This window comes from Haplochromis burtoni, unplaced genomic scaffold, assembly GCF_018398535.1.
Source record: "Haplochromis burtoni strain Fernald_Lab_line unplaced genomic scaffold, NCSU_Asbu1 Contig_90, whole genome shotgun sequence".
In the NCBI taxonomy this organism is placed as follows: Eukaryota; Metazoa; Chordata; class Actinopteri; order Cichliformes; family Cichlidae; genus Haplochromis; species Haplochromis burtoni.
The window spans coordinates 928,373-947,534 of NW_024582451.1; the positions used below are offsets into that span (position 1 = coordinate 928,373).

At 41.5% G+C, this 19,162-nt stretch overlaps 1 protein-coding gene across 1 annotated transcript in view; it reads right to left on the minus strand.

Annotated features, from left to right (window-relative positions):
- Positions 1 to 6,315: 6,315 nt before the first annotated feature.
- The window catches only part of chrna11 (cholinergic receptor, nicotinic, alpha 11), a 20,478-nt gene continuing 7,631 nt past the window's right edge, over positions 6,316 to 19,162 (minus strand). Inside the window, exons 8-10 of the mRNA XM_005927614.2 lie at positions 16,906 to 16,992; positions 13,571 to 13,680; positions 6,316 to 12,202 (exon numbers count right to left, since the gene is read on the minus strand). Coding sequence (XP_005927676.1) covers positions 11,468 to 12,202; positions 13,571 to 13,680; positions 16,906 to 16,992 — 932 coding nt within the window. The 3' untranslated portion in view covers positions 6,316 to 11,467. The remainder of the gene's footprint in view (positions 12,203 to 13,570; positions 13,681 to 16,905; positions 16,993 to 19,162) is intronic.

The following is a 19,162-nucleotide window of genomic DNA, read 5'->3' on the forward strand; positions in this document are numbered from 1 at the left end:
AAAAGGCTAGCAGTTGACCTTTAATAGTGCAGTATTTTTACACTGACCATTGATCCTCAAGTACAATATTACAGTATTGCTTCCACCATTGTTTACTGAAATTCACCAATCAATAAGTAGTATAAACAGTCCAGAGTCAGACCAGAGTTGAGGGCTAAGATGGAGCTACAGCAACTGTTTGATCGATCAGATGTGGTGGTGGTGGTGAGGAGGAGGAGGAACAAGAAGGCCTGTCTGCTGAACAGTCGAGCCACTTTATCTGTCAGGTTGGAACAATGTCCTCAGACCCACAGAGTGGCTGCTTATCTTGTGGTCACACCTGAGGGAAAATGTGTTGAGTCCACTTAATGTCCACTTGTGTCGAAGTCACAGTGAAACAGTGTGGGAGTCTTTTCGACGTGCCATTCTCAGTTTAACACAGAGCCATCTGAGAGGATCTTTACTCCTTGATTGATTCTTTCTGTGTCCTTTCTGGTGTATTTTTTTCAATGTGTGAAGCAAATAGCTTTTTTAATTTAAGTGTTCTCTTCTTATTTTGTAGTTTGACATCGTAAATAGTGTTATATAATAACGAAATGCATAATTAAAAGTAATTGGAGTATCAGGTCACTGCACACTGCTTTGGGTTTGCAGTGAATTGCAGATTTTCCAGAGAGCAACAACTAAACATAAGACAGTCTGTTATTGTATAAATATATCCCACAAATCACACCATTATTTAGTTTACGTGTCACAAAAAGACGCCAATGCTTACAGTGGTCTTCTGGAGATTTAACTCAAAACTTAAATGCAGGATATTTTTAAACAGGAATCATGCATTGTAGGGTTTTTTTTTTCAAATGAGATTAAAAAGCCAGGAGCTGTCGAATAGGTGGGAGATCTAATCATATAACATTAGGTCAGAATATTTCTGCTTCTGCTGCTTTAAGTTTAATTTCTTTTCTGTATTGGTTTCCAAACTTTATCAAAGTGAAATGTCACATCAAGGGAGAGCACACTGAAAAAGATGACTGAAGAGATTAGTCTCAGTCCATTATTTCTGTTTAAAAGTGGAGTAAAAACTTCTAAGGATTCATGTCTTTGCCAGTGCTCTATGATCACTGAGTATATATTTGTTGGAAGGATTTTTGTTTTGGCATGCTGAGAGTATCTCCCGCTAGCCAGTGAGCTTAGAATATAGCAGGCAACCAGCCAGTAATGTAAAGCGCAGTCAGCCACCCCTGCCTTATTTGTTAGGGGTCCGTGTTCCTCGTGCAGACACCTCATGTCCACTTAACCTTGTGACCGCAGCAGCCCAGGCTGGTTAAACGGCGGTCTGTAAAGTGAGTGGATGTGGCTTGGCAGGATTAATCAAGTCTAACGACACATCTGTAGGTAGGCTCACTGGGAAGAGTGAGCATCAATCAAAGTCTGGAGCATCTCTCTCTCTCTCTGCTGCATCGACCAGTGCTTTGGGCCCTTGGTAATTAAAAGGCATTGATTGGCTTCAGCCGCAAGATGCTGGGATGCAGTCAAGCAGCACAGCGCAGTGGGATGCTCAGAAAGAACAGGTGTGGTTGTTCATGTGTGGGTGCATTTGCATGTGTTTACACATGTAATTAATGTGTTATAGCCACGCAAATGTCAGTAGTTTTGTTGTAGTTTGCTTTTAGCTCATGCAATAGATGTCCTTATGCTTTAAGTCCTTTTTTTCTAGCTTAACTTGTTTTCTTTCTGTTTGATTTATAAACATTGCAGTAATTGCATCTTTTTAGCTTACATAAAGCTGGCTGCATGTGCCTCTAGTGAGGTTTAGTTGACTCATCCATTTGATAAAATCTGAAGCCTGAGAGAAACCTTTAGGTCTGTGCGCCCTTATTAAATGAGAATCAGGAGAGAAAAAAACAAAAAGGGGGGGAAAAAACACGATTGATTCTGTGCATATACCCGAACCCTGAGGCTCATCTTCCCCATGGACACACACAGTCCTCGCACACTCGCTCTTCTTTTATTCCATCTGAGTGAACACAGTAAATCTAAGTGCTGCCAGATTGCTAGCGCTGCACATTTTTCGACCCTCAAGTTGGCTCATCAAGCAGGGAGCCTTGCCTTGGCTGAATAAGGACCAGAATACTACTATAAATACACTCCCTGACTCTTTACTCAGTCTGACACACTGACTGAGTGACAGTGAAGGCCACACATAAACACTCAGAGTCCCCTTTGATGGGTTTATCGATGTGTTAAAATACATAGTGGTTTTTGTTTTTGTTTTTTGGTGCACTATCCTTTGAATTACTAGGATTTCTGCAAAATAATCCTTCAGATCCTCTCTTCTGTCTTCAGTTTGATATTACATTCACTCCAATTTGCTGCCTATAGAGGTTTCCCAGATAATTACTAGAGAACAAACATATTTACAAGAGTCTAATATCGTTTAAAGTCTATACTGATGCACTAATAAGCCAAAAAAAAAAGAAAAAAAGCTGGATTTAGCAGGCGTTAAAGGGTTTAGCAAAGAAGAAGCAAAAGCTGTTCAGCCTGTTCCTTCATTTGTCGTGTGGAGGGGGAGCACCGGCTGTTTAAAAGATGCCTGTCTCACTCCATCGTTTGACCACAGCTTGACAATGATGATAATCCCACCCGTGGTGCCGAGTCTTAGTCTTCCTGCTGTGCTCATAGGACCGATTAACGCTTTGATCGAAAAGCCTCTGTTTAATGTCAGGATGGCAGATGAATCATTAACCCAGTGGAGTGGACTGATTCGAGGTCTAAATCCAGGCAGAAATTCAGTAACTTGTGATCTTATTTAGCAGATATTCCCTGTAGCTGTCCTGTAGCTGCTAATGAAATGTCTGAGGAGATGAGGGGGGATATTGGATCATTCCTCCCAAAAAAACTGTCTGATTTCATCAATATTTGAGCATGTATTGACTGAACAGCAGTCTTCAGTTCAGGCCACAGCATCTCAATTGGGGTAAAGTAAAGAATTTGGCTTGCCTTTTCCGAAACATGAATTTGTGTATTTTGCAAACATTATGTTGTTGATTTATTTGTGTTCTCTCTGTGATTTTCTTTTTATTCCTAAAATGCTTCAATCCAGGACACATCTGGGTCAGGGGTGTCCAGCATAAGGACCAGAACCCAGAGGACATAAATTTGAGACTTTTAACTGTATTTTGATTTCATTTCAGAGTCGTGCTGGCAGATTTCATTCATTTTCTTCATAGAAAATTTGAGACATTCTGTTGAAATTGCACTTTTTTATGCTGTATTAACATATCTCAAGGATTACATGTCTAGTTAAACTTCTTAACACTTAGAGAAAGATGGTTTTCACTGCTCCAGCCCACAAGATCAAAGTGGGCTGATGTCTGGCCCACAATCTAAAATGAGTTTGACATCTGTGATCTAGGTGGTCTTTCACAAACTTAACACAAGCAGCTTTTTCCTTTGGTATTCCTCAAAGTGGACACATGAACACAGGATTTAGCTGGGTTTTGGGACTTCTGCAGGTGCTTTGCTGTTATTCCTGGCTAAGAGGAGTGCACATGGTCCTGGCGTGATTTCTGCAGGATGCCCACTCTGAGCGACAACAACAGCAGCTCACACTTTCCTCTGTTTGTTTTTAGAAATGTTTTCGTAGCATTTTCCTGCTTTGTTCATCTGTACAATACCAAGGTCCTGTGAAAGTTGCTGTGATAGAGCATTGATTCACACGAACAGTCTTCCAGGAGTAGAGCAGACTTTGAAGGTAAAGTCAGTCCTTTTATTTTTTGCTTTGAGGTTATTTGACAGAAAAACAGAATATTGTGCTCATAAATATACACTGATTAGCATGTAATTATGTTTTCCATCACCTGATGTGTTCTCACAGATTTATAACTATTCTAGCAAACATAAAAAAAGAGCAGGTTCAGTTTATTTGGAGCTCCCATGTTTCCCTGCCATCATGAATACGGTGGCCAAGATGAACATCTTAACATCTGCCTAACTGTGTTTTATGTATGTTGCTTGAGACCAGCCACATATGTAGTACACCAAAGGCAGAGGTGTGAAGGTCCTCCAGTCTACTGGTTTCCTTGCATATCTCTCACTCTCTCGCTCTCTGTCTGTTGTCACTAAACATACCTTGCTTTGTGGAGGTGTGTCTTCCACCGGTCCCAGCCTATCTGCACCTGGGCTAAATACCACACCTGCCAGGGATTTGGTCTTCAGCCAGTTTCCATTTAAAGCAGAAGAAGATATTCATTAACTGCCAGATTGTTGACTAAGCTAGAGTCCCGGACCCTGGTAAGAGTGGACTTAACCCTGTGTGGTGTTCGTATTTTTGTTACTCAGCCAGTGTTCATGGGTCTGGTGGACCCGCTAGAGTTTTGGCTTTCCAAATTAACACTATCAAACAATTTTATGTTAAATTACTCAACAGATGTTTACTTCATCCCAATTACAAGACATATGAACAGCAAACATGGTTAATTTTTTCCCTTTACCTTTGTTAGATCACATTTATGAATTAATGTGCTTCTCGTTTTTCTTTTATATAAAATGTTATAAATAAATCAGTTATAATCAAGTGGAGTGAGTGGAAAGACACAACACATTTACACGTGAAAAAATAATTAATTGTTTAATTTTTCTTTTGAAAAAAACTGAACACGGGTCTCACAGACCCGAACACCATACAAGGGTTAAGAGTGAGTGTTCTGGACTTTCAGTCAAGGGTTGTGGACCTGTTTCTGCTGTTGCTTCTGGCTTGGAATGAGGCTTGGAGCCTTCAGGACTTCCAGCTGGCTCAGAACCCAGACACCAAATTGTTGCTCTTCTGTGTAATCATTTGTCGCTGTAAATAAATGCACTGTACGGAGGATTTGGGAGTCTGCATTATGAGTCCTTCCGACCACTAACCGTGACAGGAGGAGGGAACTTGGAGGCGTTAAGACGCCATGGAGGTCAATTTAAATTTACCCATATGAGGGATAATTTTTTGTCACGTAAGATGGGGTCCACTTCACCAAAGAGGCAAAAACATGAAGGAAAGAGAGAATGCAACCAGTATTTAGATAACACATTGTCTTCCTCCTCACCTCAAGCCTGATCTCCTCAATCGATGTCAGGACACTTAATACAAAAAAAACCTGGGCAGATTGCTCATTTATTCCCAATATTATCACAATTACTTATTGTCAGCGGACTGGACATGTGACCTCCTGTCTCTGGACAGCTGACAACAAACTGGCTAAACAGTAAAAACAGCTGGCTATATGCTAACATTATGCCAGCTAGTGTTAGGCTCCAGTGTCCTAACAATTACACTTTCCCTCTGATTAACAGTTTGATTAAATTCTCATATTGTATGAGAGTTTATTCAAAGTCTACCTCAAAGAAAGTTTCACTAACACCGGCTAATAGCAGCTAACAGAGGCTAACAGCAGGCGTTACCAATAGAAAAGTTCAGGATATGCACAACAACTTCTTTCAGTATCGCTGTCGCTGGACAGAAGTGAGCTTCACAGACTCATCGACTTTGTATTCAACGCCTTTCACACAGTTTTACAGCCTCGGCGTGTACACCAGCTGAGGTAAACAGCAGATTGAGAGCCTACACTTGAACTACAGAGGAATGATAGTCAGAGTTGTTTGTCCTATAGCGACCACCGTCGCTAGGAGGAGTGGTAAGAAAACAGGAATCAGTTGACTGTAATCTACTGACATCTAGTGGTGAGATTTTAAACACTGTGCCTTTAAAGATTGACAGCTTTGAAACAGACACTTTTACTGGAATTCCTGGCTGGAGATCTGGAGAGGTCGTTTGTAAAGAATTCCTCTTAATATTTCTACCGACAACGATTAGTGTCGATAAAGATATTATTATATTCCCTGTAAAGCACTTTGTAATAGATTCCTGTCTTAAAAAGTGCTATATAAATAGATTTTAGTGAGAAAGTGTTTGTCTTTAGTTGTGAACTGTGAATCTTCAATTTAAATATGTATATATTTTCCCTTGCGGTGTGATATAGTGCATGGCCTTTCGTCTAATGTCTGTGACTGAGCTATACTTGTCTGCGAGCCTATTTCCTCTGCCGCTGTCCTTCATAAATCCAATGAATTACCCAGTATCCCCCCTCTTTCCTCCATTAACCCTCCCCTACTGCCCACCTCCCTCTTCTCTCCCTCCTGAACGAGTGATCAATTAAGGCCCTGTCCAGCGCTCAGTGCACGTCAGCACTTTCTCTCCTCCTCTTATCCCCTCCCTGTCATTTTTCTCTTCTTTTCGGGTGTTGGGCCAGCCACCACCAACACGACAGGATAGGGAGCAGAAAAGACCAAAGGCAGTAGGAAAAACAAAAAGAGAGAATCTTTTATTTTCAGGATGAGAAATGCTCTGTACAGAGATGTGAGTGTTCAGGTGTCAGTATGTGCTCGAAGGAAAACATCCTTTCGTAAACCCTCTGGCAGGAAGTTTACCTTCTGCCTTGCTAGAGGACTTTGCTTTAAAGAGGAAGAGAGAGAAGACAAAAGATGAAGGCAAGTAGAGAGGAGTTATAAAGGACTTGTACAGCTGTCTCTACACTCTATCAGTTCACAGTGAGAAAATACATGTGCACAGACAGTGCTGGTCAGGAATGTAATGCAGTAAACATATTTTGTCCTAGAGGAGTAAAGTAGGAGATTTTTGTTTATTATCATCAAGTCCCATTAAAACTAAAACAAATCTGCTGAAATGACTGCCTGTGTGGTCAAAGCTTCCTTTTCCTTTGTGTCATAAAATTTTGAGGAACGCATTAATGAGCCACACTTCACACTGAGTGTCATGCTCCTCTGTCATGATGAACACGGGCTCTGTTGTATTTTATCAGGGTAAATCCCTCAGCCATTGTTCTGTTGCTGCAAGAACAGCAACAAATGTGCGTCTGACGGTGTAAAACGCTTGCTAGAAAGTGCACTGCTTAGCTGTTTTTTCAAATTAAAAGAAGAAAAATAGCGTCAACCTTGGGATTTGTTGAAAAATACAGAGAAACTCTGCTTTTATCCTTCAGTGGGTTGTTTAGTATCTGAGGATATTCTCCCACACAGCAGTCAGGTAAACTGAATGAAAGTGATTTATGTCTCTGCTTACAGTTTAAAGGTATGGTCCAATAGTGAGCTTAGTGAGATCCAACACCTGCCACACAGTTGAAGAAAACACAAGTTATCCACAGTTTAATGTTAAAACAGACCTCTGTGGGCTGTTTAAGGCTCCGTGTTTGGAAAGACACGGCATATTTTGTACTTCTGCACGCCGGCAAAGTGGATTTTAAAGCAAACACTGAATATGTGATTAAAGTGCAGTTTTAATTCAAGTGTTGCTTGAATTTACTGCTTAGTAATTACTGCCTTTTTCATCCGCACTCCCCCATTTTCAGAGGCTCAAAATTAATTGGACTTACTAACATATTATTAAATATATATGGACTTATTTTTAAGCACTTGTATGAAAGTTTTTTGTAGTCACTGCCTGAAGTCTAGAACCCATGGATATCACCAAATGCTGGGCTTCCTCTCTTGAAATGAGTCTCACTTTCTTCAGTTTTGTATTTAATAAGTGAAAAGCATGCTTTTTGGGGCTGAGATCAGGTCACTGACTTGCTTTTGCAGTTTGCCTTTGGCCATTTGCACTGTGAAGCGCTCGACTGAGTTTGGCAGAAAATGTGGTAGGCTTCAAATTATGAGCTGCTTTTCTCCTTCTTCCCATCATTCTGGTACAAATTCATCTTAGTTTCATCTGTTCAAAGATGTTTTTTTTCTCTAGGATGCTGCAGACTCACGTCCAGTCTAAAAATGGGGGAATACGTATAAAAGTGGTTGTCACATTGTAATTGTTTGATTTGAAATCCTCTGTAGTGGTGTATAGACGCAAAACTATAACAGTTGTGTCTCGACCATCAAATGATGGACTTTGCTGTATTTGCATTACATCCTAATAGACAACCACTCGTATTATCTCTTTCAAAAGCAACACACAGACTAGTTTGAACAATTTCCATTCATCCCTCCATCTTTTTTAACCACTTATCCAATTCTGATTTGTGTGGGAGTTTGAACATTTTTTAGTAGCTGTGCACTAGAATTGTACTCACATAGAAATTCACATTGAAATGCTCAGATAATAGCATCAGTGAAACCCTGGCAGACTCTGAGCTGTTAAAGGTGGGCTCTATCCTAGCTGTTTCAATGACTCATCCTTCCCTTATAATCTTTGTGCTCAAAATCCCCGCATCATTAAACTCCCATTATTTCAGTATAGCTTACTCCATAGTGAGGATCAAATTGAGATTTCAGACACTTATAAATTCTCCTTTCCCATCTCCGCTGTCACTGACTAAATGTAGGGTCGCACGACTTTAGTATTTTTCACAATGTTACATTTCCATTCAGTTCTGGGACTTGTTAAGTGCACTCGTGTTGTGTTATATAACAACGAGGGAACACTTTTAGATACATCCTGTGCAAGTACAATGAAAGCACATTGGACTTTTTTTTTTATAATTTCCTCCTCTTTTTACCGTAAATTGCTGAGAAACACTCAAAGTTAGGGAAGCGAGTCTAACTTTGTCGAGACCGGAGAGGAGAAGCTCCGTTAATCCATAGATATTTGTAAACAGGACTAACTTTGCATTCTGCATACCTTCAAACTGTTTGCAGACACCCAAATATAAAGCATTTATAAAAGGTAGATAAAGCTACAGAGTCTAAAAGGTGCAGCCAATACATAACTGTCTCAGACCAAAAATAGAGTCTATGGGGAAAACAAATATCCTACTCACTTTATCTTTGATTTCAATAAACACTCTTGATGAGTTTATGATTGTGATTGCTACTTTCAATTCTTGGATAATACGATGTTTATTTAGTAAAATATGATCTCCTCACTGTCCTTAAAGGTAGATAAAGCAGGGTGTGTGTGCATTAGGGCGTGCCTGTCCTGTGACTGACAAGTTGCTACCCTACGAGCATGCAGCATCCCTCAGTTTCTCAGTCACATCCTCCCTCCTCATCGTTTCCAGTTTTAAATCATCAAGATGGCAAACAGCCAGCATGCTCAGCTCAGGCTCTGGACTGGGATGGGGACTTTGCTAACCATCGCTGACATCACGATTACTACATTAATCTTTTATATGCGTTCTGCAGAGACAATTCATTTTTTGTTTGACTGGACTTGCACTGTATGGACAAAAGCACTGGCACACTGCCTCTACAAGAGCTGCTCGGCCATGGAAACCCATGCTATGAAGCTCCCAGCGAACAGATATTGTGCTGATATTAACGTCAGGGGAGGTTTATCTCTCTGCAGAGGATTGGCAACTTTTACGGACTATGCACCTCAGCGTTCAACAACACCGCTCTGTAACTTCATGTGTCAGAGTTGCTGTGTTTCCTTCCACTTCTACACTACAATAATACAAATTACTTCAGGAAGGGCATCCGTATGGTTCCTCTGAGGGTTCACATGCACTCCAACTAAAATAAAAAAAAAAAACCCACCAGCAAATAGGAAAAAGCACACGAAACCCAACAGAAGTGTGATGGAACAGCTGCAGATGTGACAGAAACCAAAATATGCAAACTGTACTTAGACACGCTTAAAGGAAGCAGAGGCTTCATCTGTGCTGTGTGGCAGAAAAAGACAACTGCTAATGATATTGTCATCATTAGCCGTCAGGATTAGCTGTTTTTGTTTTTTGTGAGCTTTTATTGCATTTTTTTTCTATTTCCGTTGTGTATTGGTCGCCTTTGCAGCATTTTACTATTTGCTGTTGTTGTTGTTTTTAATTAGCCTTGCAGTAAATCCGGCAAACGTAGAGCTACCCGCTGCAGCGACCCTGTAGTGACAGGGTAGCAGCTGAAAGCAGCAATGCTACAGCTGATCTTTAAATATCAATATAAGCGTCACAAACTGAATATGAGTACCACGCTGTAATTCACTCGCTCACCCATTCACAAATGTTTTTGAATGCAGACTGCATGGCTGAGTGCTTGCTGTTATACACCTGCAGCAATGGGACTAAAAGCATTTGGATTCAAAGATTAAGAGGTGTGCTCCATTACTTTTGTCCATATAAGTAGTCTGTGTGTTGGCATAAACCTTCAAAATGCCACTGCAGTGTATTTCATGGAAAATATGATCCTATTAAATTCTCTTATCTCATTTTAGATCACTGAGGAGACTCTAAACCTTTCAATAGATCGTACAGAAATTTGATGGGATGTTTTTTTGCTGTAATATATATTTTTTATTTAGAATGCCCTAGCCCTATTTTTCTGCCTCTCGTGCCCTTTTAAAACCCTGACCTCCCCTCTGAGTTATTAAACCTTTTAATACGAAATCCAATGAGTTTCGCTGGTCTATTACGAGCTGCCAGATCCACTTAGATGACTGCCTCGTAAGTTATTATCGGTTCAGGTCTCCGCTGTGGTGCAGCTACCGGCCACTGCATCACTGATGACCAGTTAATTCAGTTTCCCAGTCATGATTAGCGCCGCACACTGTGCACACTGCTGAGGAGCTTTGATCTCTGCTGATTGTTGCAGATTGGCAATCGTCTCAAAGAGATAAGGCCTCGCAAATTTAAAGTGGCTCGCGAGCAGTGGAGGGACTTCATCTTTTAAAAGCTTATTAGTCTTGAAGATTATCCGAGGTCTTTCAATTTGACGGTCATTAGATGGGTGCGATTGAATAATAGATGAGATCCTCTTCTGTTCCTCTGTGCTTTCTTGCTCTTCGGTCCACTTTTGCGTATCCAGCAACAAGCCGCTTACTGCGCCTCACTGTGCCAGTGCCGTGGGAGAGGCAGTCTCGTTCCTTCACGACTGCTCTTTGTTGTCTGTCCTTGTAAAAGTCTCTGTCTCCTCTCCCCGCCCTCTCGTCCTCACATCACTCTAAATGATGCAGTATTTTCTCAACATGTGGGAGTCTGGGGCTGTCTTCTCTCTTCAAGAAAATAAAACAGTAAAATGTCTGCCTCATTTATCTATCTGCCTCTCTCTTCTCCACCCTTATTCTTTCAATATCTCTCTCTTGCTCTAAGAGCTTTCTTACTCCAGGTTGGATTACACTGATAATCCTCCCTTTCTTTATCCATTTCTGGCTCAGCGCTCACCCTAATTTTGGAGGAAAGTCTTTGAATTAACCAGAAGAATCCATTTCACCTTTTCAAGAATCTGATAAAGCACCCTGCTTGCCGTAATCTCATTTTACCTTCACTCTCCATCCCCTTCTTCATCTGTTTTCTTCTTTTATTTCAGTTCCAAAACAGAATGTATTGCAAAGAAAACCTTTTTTTTTTTGTTTCCGATTGCTTTGCAATCACAAATCATAGAGCCTACAGTCCACTGGAAATTGGGTTTCCTTGGATCGGGGCCCACTCCATCTTTTATCCCATATTTAGTTTCTTTCATCCTTTCCTTCACGCTTCTCCTCCTCTTTTTTTTTTCTTTTTCTTTGTTTTCAGACAAAGTCTTTTGAAATAGCGTCCGCAAAGTTGGGAGCAGACATGAGGATTGAGATGGTGCATATGATGTTGAAAACACTAAATGCTACCAGACAGAGGCGGTCAATCACAGCGCCTGCAAATTTCCACTGCTCCGCCATGCTTTCGGTCTCATCTTGCTCCCGGAAGCGGTCCGCCATGTAACGCACCTCCTCCAGGATGGCCTGGAGCTGGGGGTCTCCCATCCCTACAGTGGAGCACCCTCCAAGACCTCCCGCCCCACCTCCAAAGCCCCCACCACTGGAGACAGTGCTGGGACATCCTACAGTTTCCACATTAGGGGTAGGCGGTGGAGGGGAGCTGCAAAATTGTGACGGCAGGTGTGGAGGTGGGCTTCCCGCCACTCGCAGAGGCCCAGCGGAGATGTTGTTTCTCTGGATGCTCTCTGGGAGCACCGAGGGGTCGTCCATGCTCTGAAAACCCATATATAGAAGATTCCCATTGTTGTTAGCACTCGTCTGAGCCTGGAGGTGAGGGTGCCCTGCATGAAGCGGACCTGTTTGGAGGGGAGCCAGGTTCTGTGGGTGCAGCGGGTGGAGGGAGTCCGGAGGGTTAGGGATGCTTCCGCTCTGTGACCCCGAGGAGCAGCGGCGCAGGTGGGGGGCGCAAGGTGGCCGCTCTGGGTCGTCACTCTCACCCGGGCGCTTCATCCGCAGGAACCACGCGACCCACTGCAGCAAAACGAGCCGCACCTAGTAAGAGAGAGAGAGAGAGGGACACTGAGATATGTAGAGATGAGAGCGGGGGACTCGAGGGAGCACAGAGCATAAAAGCACTCAAAGAAGTAAAAGAAAACATAAGAAAGCAGCCACAAAGCACTAAAAGCAGCTACACATCCTGACCTGCACCTAACGCCAGTTAAGCTGGGCTAATAGGCAGTTATTTGTCTCTTTCAAACTGCAGCTGCACTTGTAGAAGTATGAGATCCTCACCAGGGTCGCCTGAGGAAAAAATTTTTTTTTTCTTTGACTGCATTCCCCACAGAGAGGAAACTTAGAAATAGGCATACATTCAAACTGTGGAAATATTGAGAGCAGTGCTCACATTACTGTTTTATGACTCTAACAAGTTTGCTGTAATGTTTCATTAAACAATGTTTAAATAGAGACTTTATTCAAATTTAAACCTTCGCTTCTGCTCTCCCAAAAAATACAAAAAAGACTCCAAGTCCCCTGAAAGTCATTCTGGCCCAGCAGAGTCCAGATGGGTGTCTGGCATCTAATGAGCAGCTAATGTCCAGATGACTGCTCAATTACACTCGACAGAGTATGTTTACCAGCCAGGTAACCGTCTCTGTTGCTGCTGCCGTTGACGTGGGTTTTTTTCAAGGGCTGTAATTATGAACTGTGCTGGTTCGATGCCCTCATCTGAACCACATCAATTAGCCTGTTAATTGGCCATTGGACTGTCTGAACGAGCCATTCATCAACAAAGCGTCCTTGAATTGTGTCGATACATCGAGCATCTGCGCCGTCATGCAGTAAAGCTGATGCACATGTATTGAAAACTGCAGGCCTGTCAGTTCGTCTCTGCAGTCCACACATAAATCACCGGATAAATACATCTCAAGATGTTGGTTAATATTACATTACATGACATTTATTTTCATTTCACACCTTCTTTCAACATTTTTCATGTTTTAAAAAATTCACGTTATGACAAAACCTTTGTTAAAACAAAGCTTGATGAATTTTTTATCATTAAAAAGGCGAGGAAAATAAAAAAAGAAGGAATGAGGCAAATCAAATCCTCCCACACATCCAGAGTGCTTTGAAATGCACTCCTGTTGAAGTCTGTGGTGAGGCATTTGATGAACACACTCAGGCAGACTGACACTGCTGGATGAGTCACAGCCGAGGAAGTCGGAGAATAAAAAGCGAAAGAAAACTGGCAGAGGAGCACAGGTATAGAGCTAACAAATGGATGACATGTTATTGAAAATGGCAGAGCAGAAGAATTATACTGAAGCTTGAACAGAGATTAACAAAAAGATTCATTTGAATATATCTGCGTGAATTAGAAAGACTCGTAAGTGATGATGTTTGTGGAGTTAGGCTCACCCATTTGGGCATTTTTCCTCCGGTCGGATCGTGATGATGATACTGCAGAACCACCACTGTGGCGATGACTGACATCCCAACGATGATCATTATACTGGCAAAGTACTGACCTGGGAGGAGTGGGAGAGAGTAAAATATTTCATTTTTAAGTCACACCGTAATTTCCTACTGCCTCACTGAGCTTCGCAGTATCTGCTACAGCTTGTTCCTTAGGAAACAGCCCAGCAATCGTTGTATAGAAGTAAAAGATCTACAAAATGATGGCTTAATGTCTGTTTTCAAGGACTCTAAGGTCAGCAAGATGAGGTATTTCACTGAAACACATTATGATGGGATTCTCAAGAAAAATGTGAATTTTTAAGGATGGTGTGTTCCTGTTTTTTTCAAGGTGGATGTCTTCATAACACAACTTCTGCCAAGTTTATACTCCTGGGGGGAAATCATCAAACAGATTAAATCCACAGCAGATTCTCCTAATTAAAAAAACAAGCAGAAAGGAAAACACTAATGATTATGACTCTTTTTTTTCTTCTCTTACGCTTTTAATGACCAGGATTTGTGTCTTCAGGCAAAGATGGCCTTGCATCTGTCTCGGTTGCCGTCTAAGCTCGCTAAACATAATTTCCAGCAGCGTGCCCACAATCAATTTAGACTATTAAACTTTAAGGTGAGCAGGTGGCCACAGTAAATCCTGTGATTACAGTTTTTTTGGGGGGGGAGCATTGTGTAGATTTTCTGGTCTCCTGTAGTGCAGTACTGTGCAAAAGTCCCTCAATTTTCCATGTTTTGCAATGAAAATGGGAAATAGGTGCAAAAATTGATTAAAATGTGCAAAATGAAATCCATGGAAATAAAGTGTATAAGGCAATCTGTACAATTCAAACAGCTTGAAAGTCAGTGTTTGGTATGACCACCCTTATTCTTCTGTCTTAGGGAAGCTTTCTTGGTGTGTCTTTAAGTGTGTCTTCATGAATAGTTCTCCGGGCTTCTTGAAGGACATTCAAAACTCCTCTTTGGATGTTGGCTGCCTTTTGTTCTGTTCTCTGTCAAGATGATCCCACACTGCTTCAGTAATGTTGAGGTCCGGGCTCTGGGTAGGTCAGTCCATGACTGATGGTGCTGCATTGTGAGTTTTTCTATCCAGGTGTGGTTTTACTGCTTAGTGTGTTTAGGATCATTGTCATGCTGAAAGATGAAGCTGTCGTCAATCAGACACTGTCAAGATGGTATTGCATTATGGATCAAAACCTGACTGCACTTTTTGTGTATTCAGAATTTCATCAATTTTGACAAGATCACTGTTACCACTGATTTTCACTGCAGTTCCCTGTTTCCCTTCCCTAAGAATGGCTTTTTTGACAGCCACTCTTCCACTCAGACTATTTCTGATGAGGGTCCAGTGAACAGTAGATGGATCAAATGAAGGGTCAGACACATTTCTCAGGTCCTCTATCAGCTCTTTGCTGCATTTTTCCCCATTTCTTAAGGACAGGACTTTCGGATACTGTTCATCAGCTGTAGATACTTTTTTTAGGTCACTTCTTTTTTCCTCCACTTGTCAAGTTTCCTTGAATGTTTTAGAACACACTGCACATCATCCAGAGAAATGCCAAGTTTTCAGCTAACAGCTCACTGAATATGACTTTGTGCAAAAATACTGTTTTATGTCTGCCAAACTGTGGAACAATGTATGTGTTTTTGCAACAGGCTGCTAATAAATTTAAAATGAAGTTTTCTGTCATGTATAAGAATAACACTGGTTTGTGTCTGGAGTTAGGAGCCTGTTACATGCTTGAATGAGCCATGGGTTACTGTTAAATGGCTTAAAAAACACAAAAAAATCCCATTCCACTGAAAGTGGTTAAGTGAGAACTACTGTCTCTGGTAGCTTTTCACGTAGTTTCAGGGTTCTCAGATTATCAGAACAGCAGCTGATGGGAACATTTTGTGCAGCCTGCAATTGGGTAATGTTCCTTTCATCCATTCATAGTTCATGTTATACTCTTGCACTGCAGAAAGACCGTAGCAGTAGACAACATACTTCCTCCGTTTCAGCCTTGAAGGCAAAGTATAAAAGGCAGCATCACTCAGCTAATGAATTTTAAAAAAAACTGTAAACCTGAAAGCATTATCAGCATATAAAAACACCATCTGAATGGTCACAGGGACACTTGTGTATCCCCTCTAAATTGACACTTGGTCATTGAAACCTTGGGAAAGTCTACAGTTAGGTCCATAATTTGTTGGACACAGTATTTGTAATTTCAACAGTTTTTAAAAAAAGAAGGAATGCACTGGCCAACACCAAAATGTCTAACAGACCACAGAAGACAAGTTCACAACATCTAACAGTCACCAAGGCTCTTAGAGATGCTGATCTACAATCAGCAGAGCCTTCAAGATGAACTTGTCCTAAAAGATGGGAAGAGAAAAGTAAGGAGAAGGACAGACGCAGCTCATCAATCCAAATTTACCACATCATCTGTGAAACAAGGTAGAGGCAATCTTGTGGCATGAGCATGTATGGCTGCCAACTGAACTGGACTACTAGTGCTTATTGATGATGTGACTCCTGATGGAAGCAGCAGGATGAATTGTGAAGTGCACAGGGCTGTACTCCCTGCTCAGAGTCTAAAGTGGACTGCACAGTGCAAATGGATAATGACTCAAACCAAACTACTAAAGCAACCCAAGAGTTTCTCAAGGAGAAGAAATGGGATTTTCTTCAAATGGTTGGTCACTGATGTCAACCCAAGATAGCATGTTTAGGCCTGCAACTGAAGGTGGCTGCACTAAACGCCCAGCAGAGCATCTCAAGGGAGGAATCGCAACATCTGGTGATGTTCACGGGTTCTAGAGTTGAGCCTTGGATTTCACTCCAACAGTCCTGATATTTAAAACTATATTAGTCTGTACGATTCCTCCTGAGCCTCTGAAAATGGGGAATTGTGTACAAAAGTCACCGTAGTTCCTAAACAGTTCATTTAAATTTGTTGTAAAACCCCAGAATCAAAGCCTCGAATTAAAGCCTGCACTTCAATCACATCTTAATTGTTTGGTTTAAAATCCACCGAGGTGACACACAGAGGCGAAACTACAAAAAAAATGTGTCTTTTCCCAACGAATTATCAGCCTAACTGTTTAATCAACATGTTCAGCATCCACAGGCTAACTATCAATTATAACAAACAAAAAACAAGCACAAAGTATCGATCGCGCCCATCAGATAGAAACTGCATGCAGTATTTCCAGTGAGTCAGACAGCCTGATTTAATGCTGTGTGTTGCGATGGCAGCAGATTCTTTTTCCTATGAATATATCCATCTTTCACATACCTATGAGAGGGACGGAGTCAGATGTGGCTGGCATGATCTCTGCGACCAGCAGCATGAAAACAGTGAGAGACAGGAGGATGGTGATACCTGCAGATAGAAAGAGAAATAATACATTTTGTTAGGCCATCGATCCAGCGGTTTGGTCTCCTCCCCTCAGTCGCTCTGTCTACTTCTGAGAAACTGCATTAGTCTGTTTGGTATTTTGATAAATAGTCACACTCAGGAGGAGATCGGGTTCGATTTATGTAAATGACTGGCTAACGCTCGTACAGTGAATCACTTTTTTGGCATTGTGCATCTCTAAAGCAAAAAAAAAAGCACTTCCGCATACACAGCACATAACCCTTTTTAAAGGTGTTCAAACACCACCGGTGTGCACGCGAACACACTCCTCACACCCTCCCGCAATTCCATCTTCATTTATCCACCGCCACGCAATCTGTCTCACTTCTCCAGCAGACGGAATTTAGGGAGTGCTTTGCTGGCATAACTGTCCCCATTCAGAGGCATTCAATTAAACTCCCAGGCCGAGAGATAAAATATGAATGCTCTTTAAGGATATTAGGTGAATTAAAAATGCGTCTTTTATGTCGCTTTTTCTCTTCACATATGACATTTATTCTTTTTAAAAGCATGCTCCTCTAACCCTAACTGCTCGGCCGCTCGGTGCACGCGTCTCCTCCATCAAGTGAAGTGACAGAGTATTTTTCTGGAAGCCAGTGTGTAAGCTCTCCCCCCAATCAATTCACTAGCTTTAATTACATCAATAGGTTAATCGTCCGTGTGTGTAAGGCTTGGCATCCCCCCCACCTCCTCCTTTTATGGAGAAATGCTGCGTAATGCATCCTGCATCGGGGGTGAGGTTAGGCTTTGACAACGCTGTTGCCTCCCAAGCAGACATGAGTCAAAGATCATTTAGATTTATCCAGTTACCAAGGTGAACTTAATGCAATATCAAGCTGCAATCTTCTATTTTCTTAAACAATTAGTCAAATAAATGGTGGAAAAAATAATGCAAAATTTCACAAAATTCAAAAGTGACACAAAATAATCTTGAACCAATTAAATTATATTAAAAAAATGTAAAGCTGAGACTTTTTCTCTATTTTTACTTTATAAAACTTAATCGGTTTCCCAAACATAGTCATAATTTTTCAACCACTTCCCTCTTCCATTAGTTGCCTAACAGCTTTACCTCTATAAATGTCAGATAACGTGAAATCTGGACTATTTAATGTCCTGAGGAGATGAACATTAGTCATCTCTAAACAGGTTGAAGCAGATATTAAAACATATTTGCAGCTGCTGCTTGATCCCGGCAATGCTCTCTCTCTCTCTCTTCCAGCCCATTATTGTGCAATTTGGATGTCTCTCCCCTTCTCCTCCTCATCAGTCGTCCCTCTCTCTTTTGTGCTGTCCTCTCTCATCCTTTTCGAATTCTTCTCCTGTCGGTGTTATCTTTTTGCTTCCCTCCCACACCCATCGGTCTGTGTTCCTCCTCCTCGCATTTCTCATCTTTCTATTTTATCCTGTAATCCCTCTCCTCTCTCAGCTCCCCACCCCTCTCCCTTTGTCTGTTTCATGCCTCCCCGTAGTCTCCAGTGCCACTCCTTCGATTCTTTTTTTTTTCTTGAATTTATTCCGGGATGGCTTGCTTGTTGTGAGCTCAGTTTTTGGCAGCCTATAAACTACTTCACTCAAACCCGGGAGCAAGTTGGAGATTTTTGCATATTTGACACGTTCTTTTTACAAAATATATACATTCGTTTCAAAAAGCCCGAACACTGTGTAAAACCTGCAAGTCGTTTCAATCATATAAGGGACATTTGGAAGTCTTACTGCATTTGCAGCAACATGCTTGGAGAAAATTGAAAGCAGTGCAATGAAAAACTACAAAAAGTCATGGCCACACGTGCTGCTTTTGGGGCGCCATCTTTTTCATAGAAGACACCTCGCTTCTTCCATGTATTACAGCAGCTTGGCTGTGTAGTGAGTTTATGTGCCTGAAGTTTCTATTTTCCTTCAGGTTTACTCTTTACACTGTGTGCATCTTGCACTTGAAGCTTTCATTGTTTGCATTCATGATTACCTGCTTTACAGTTCCCTGGTATTTTACCGGTGTCCCTTTGTTTCTTGGCTACACGCAGATTAGTGACTAGAGGCAAGAAACTGCAAAAATCACAAAGTATGTTTTAACTCAAATGAGCTTGCATTGATCCTCAGACTGGTTTACTCTAAATGTGTGTGTGTGTGTGTG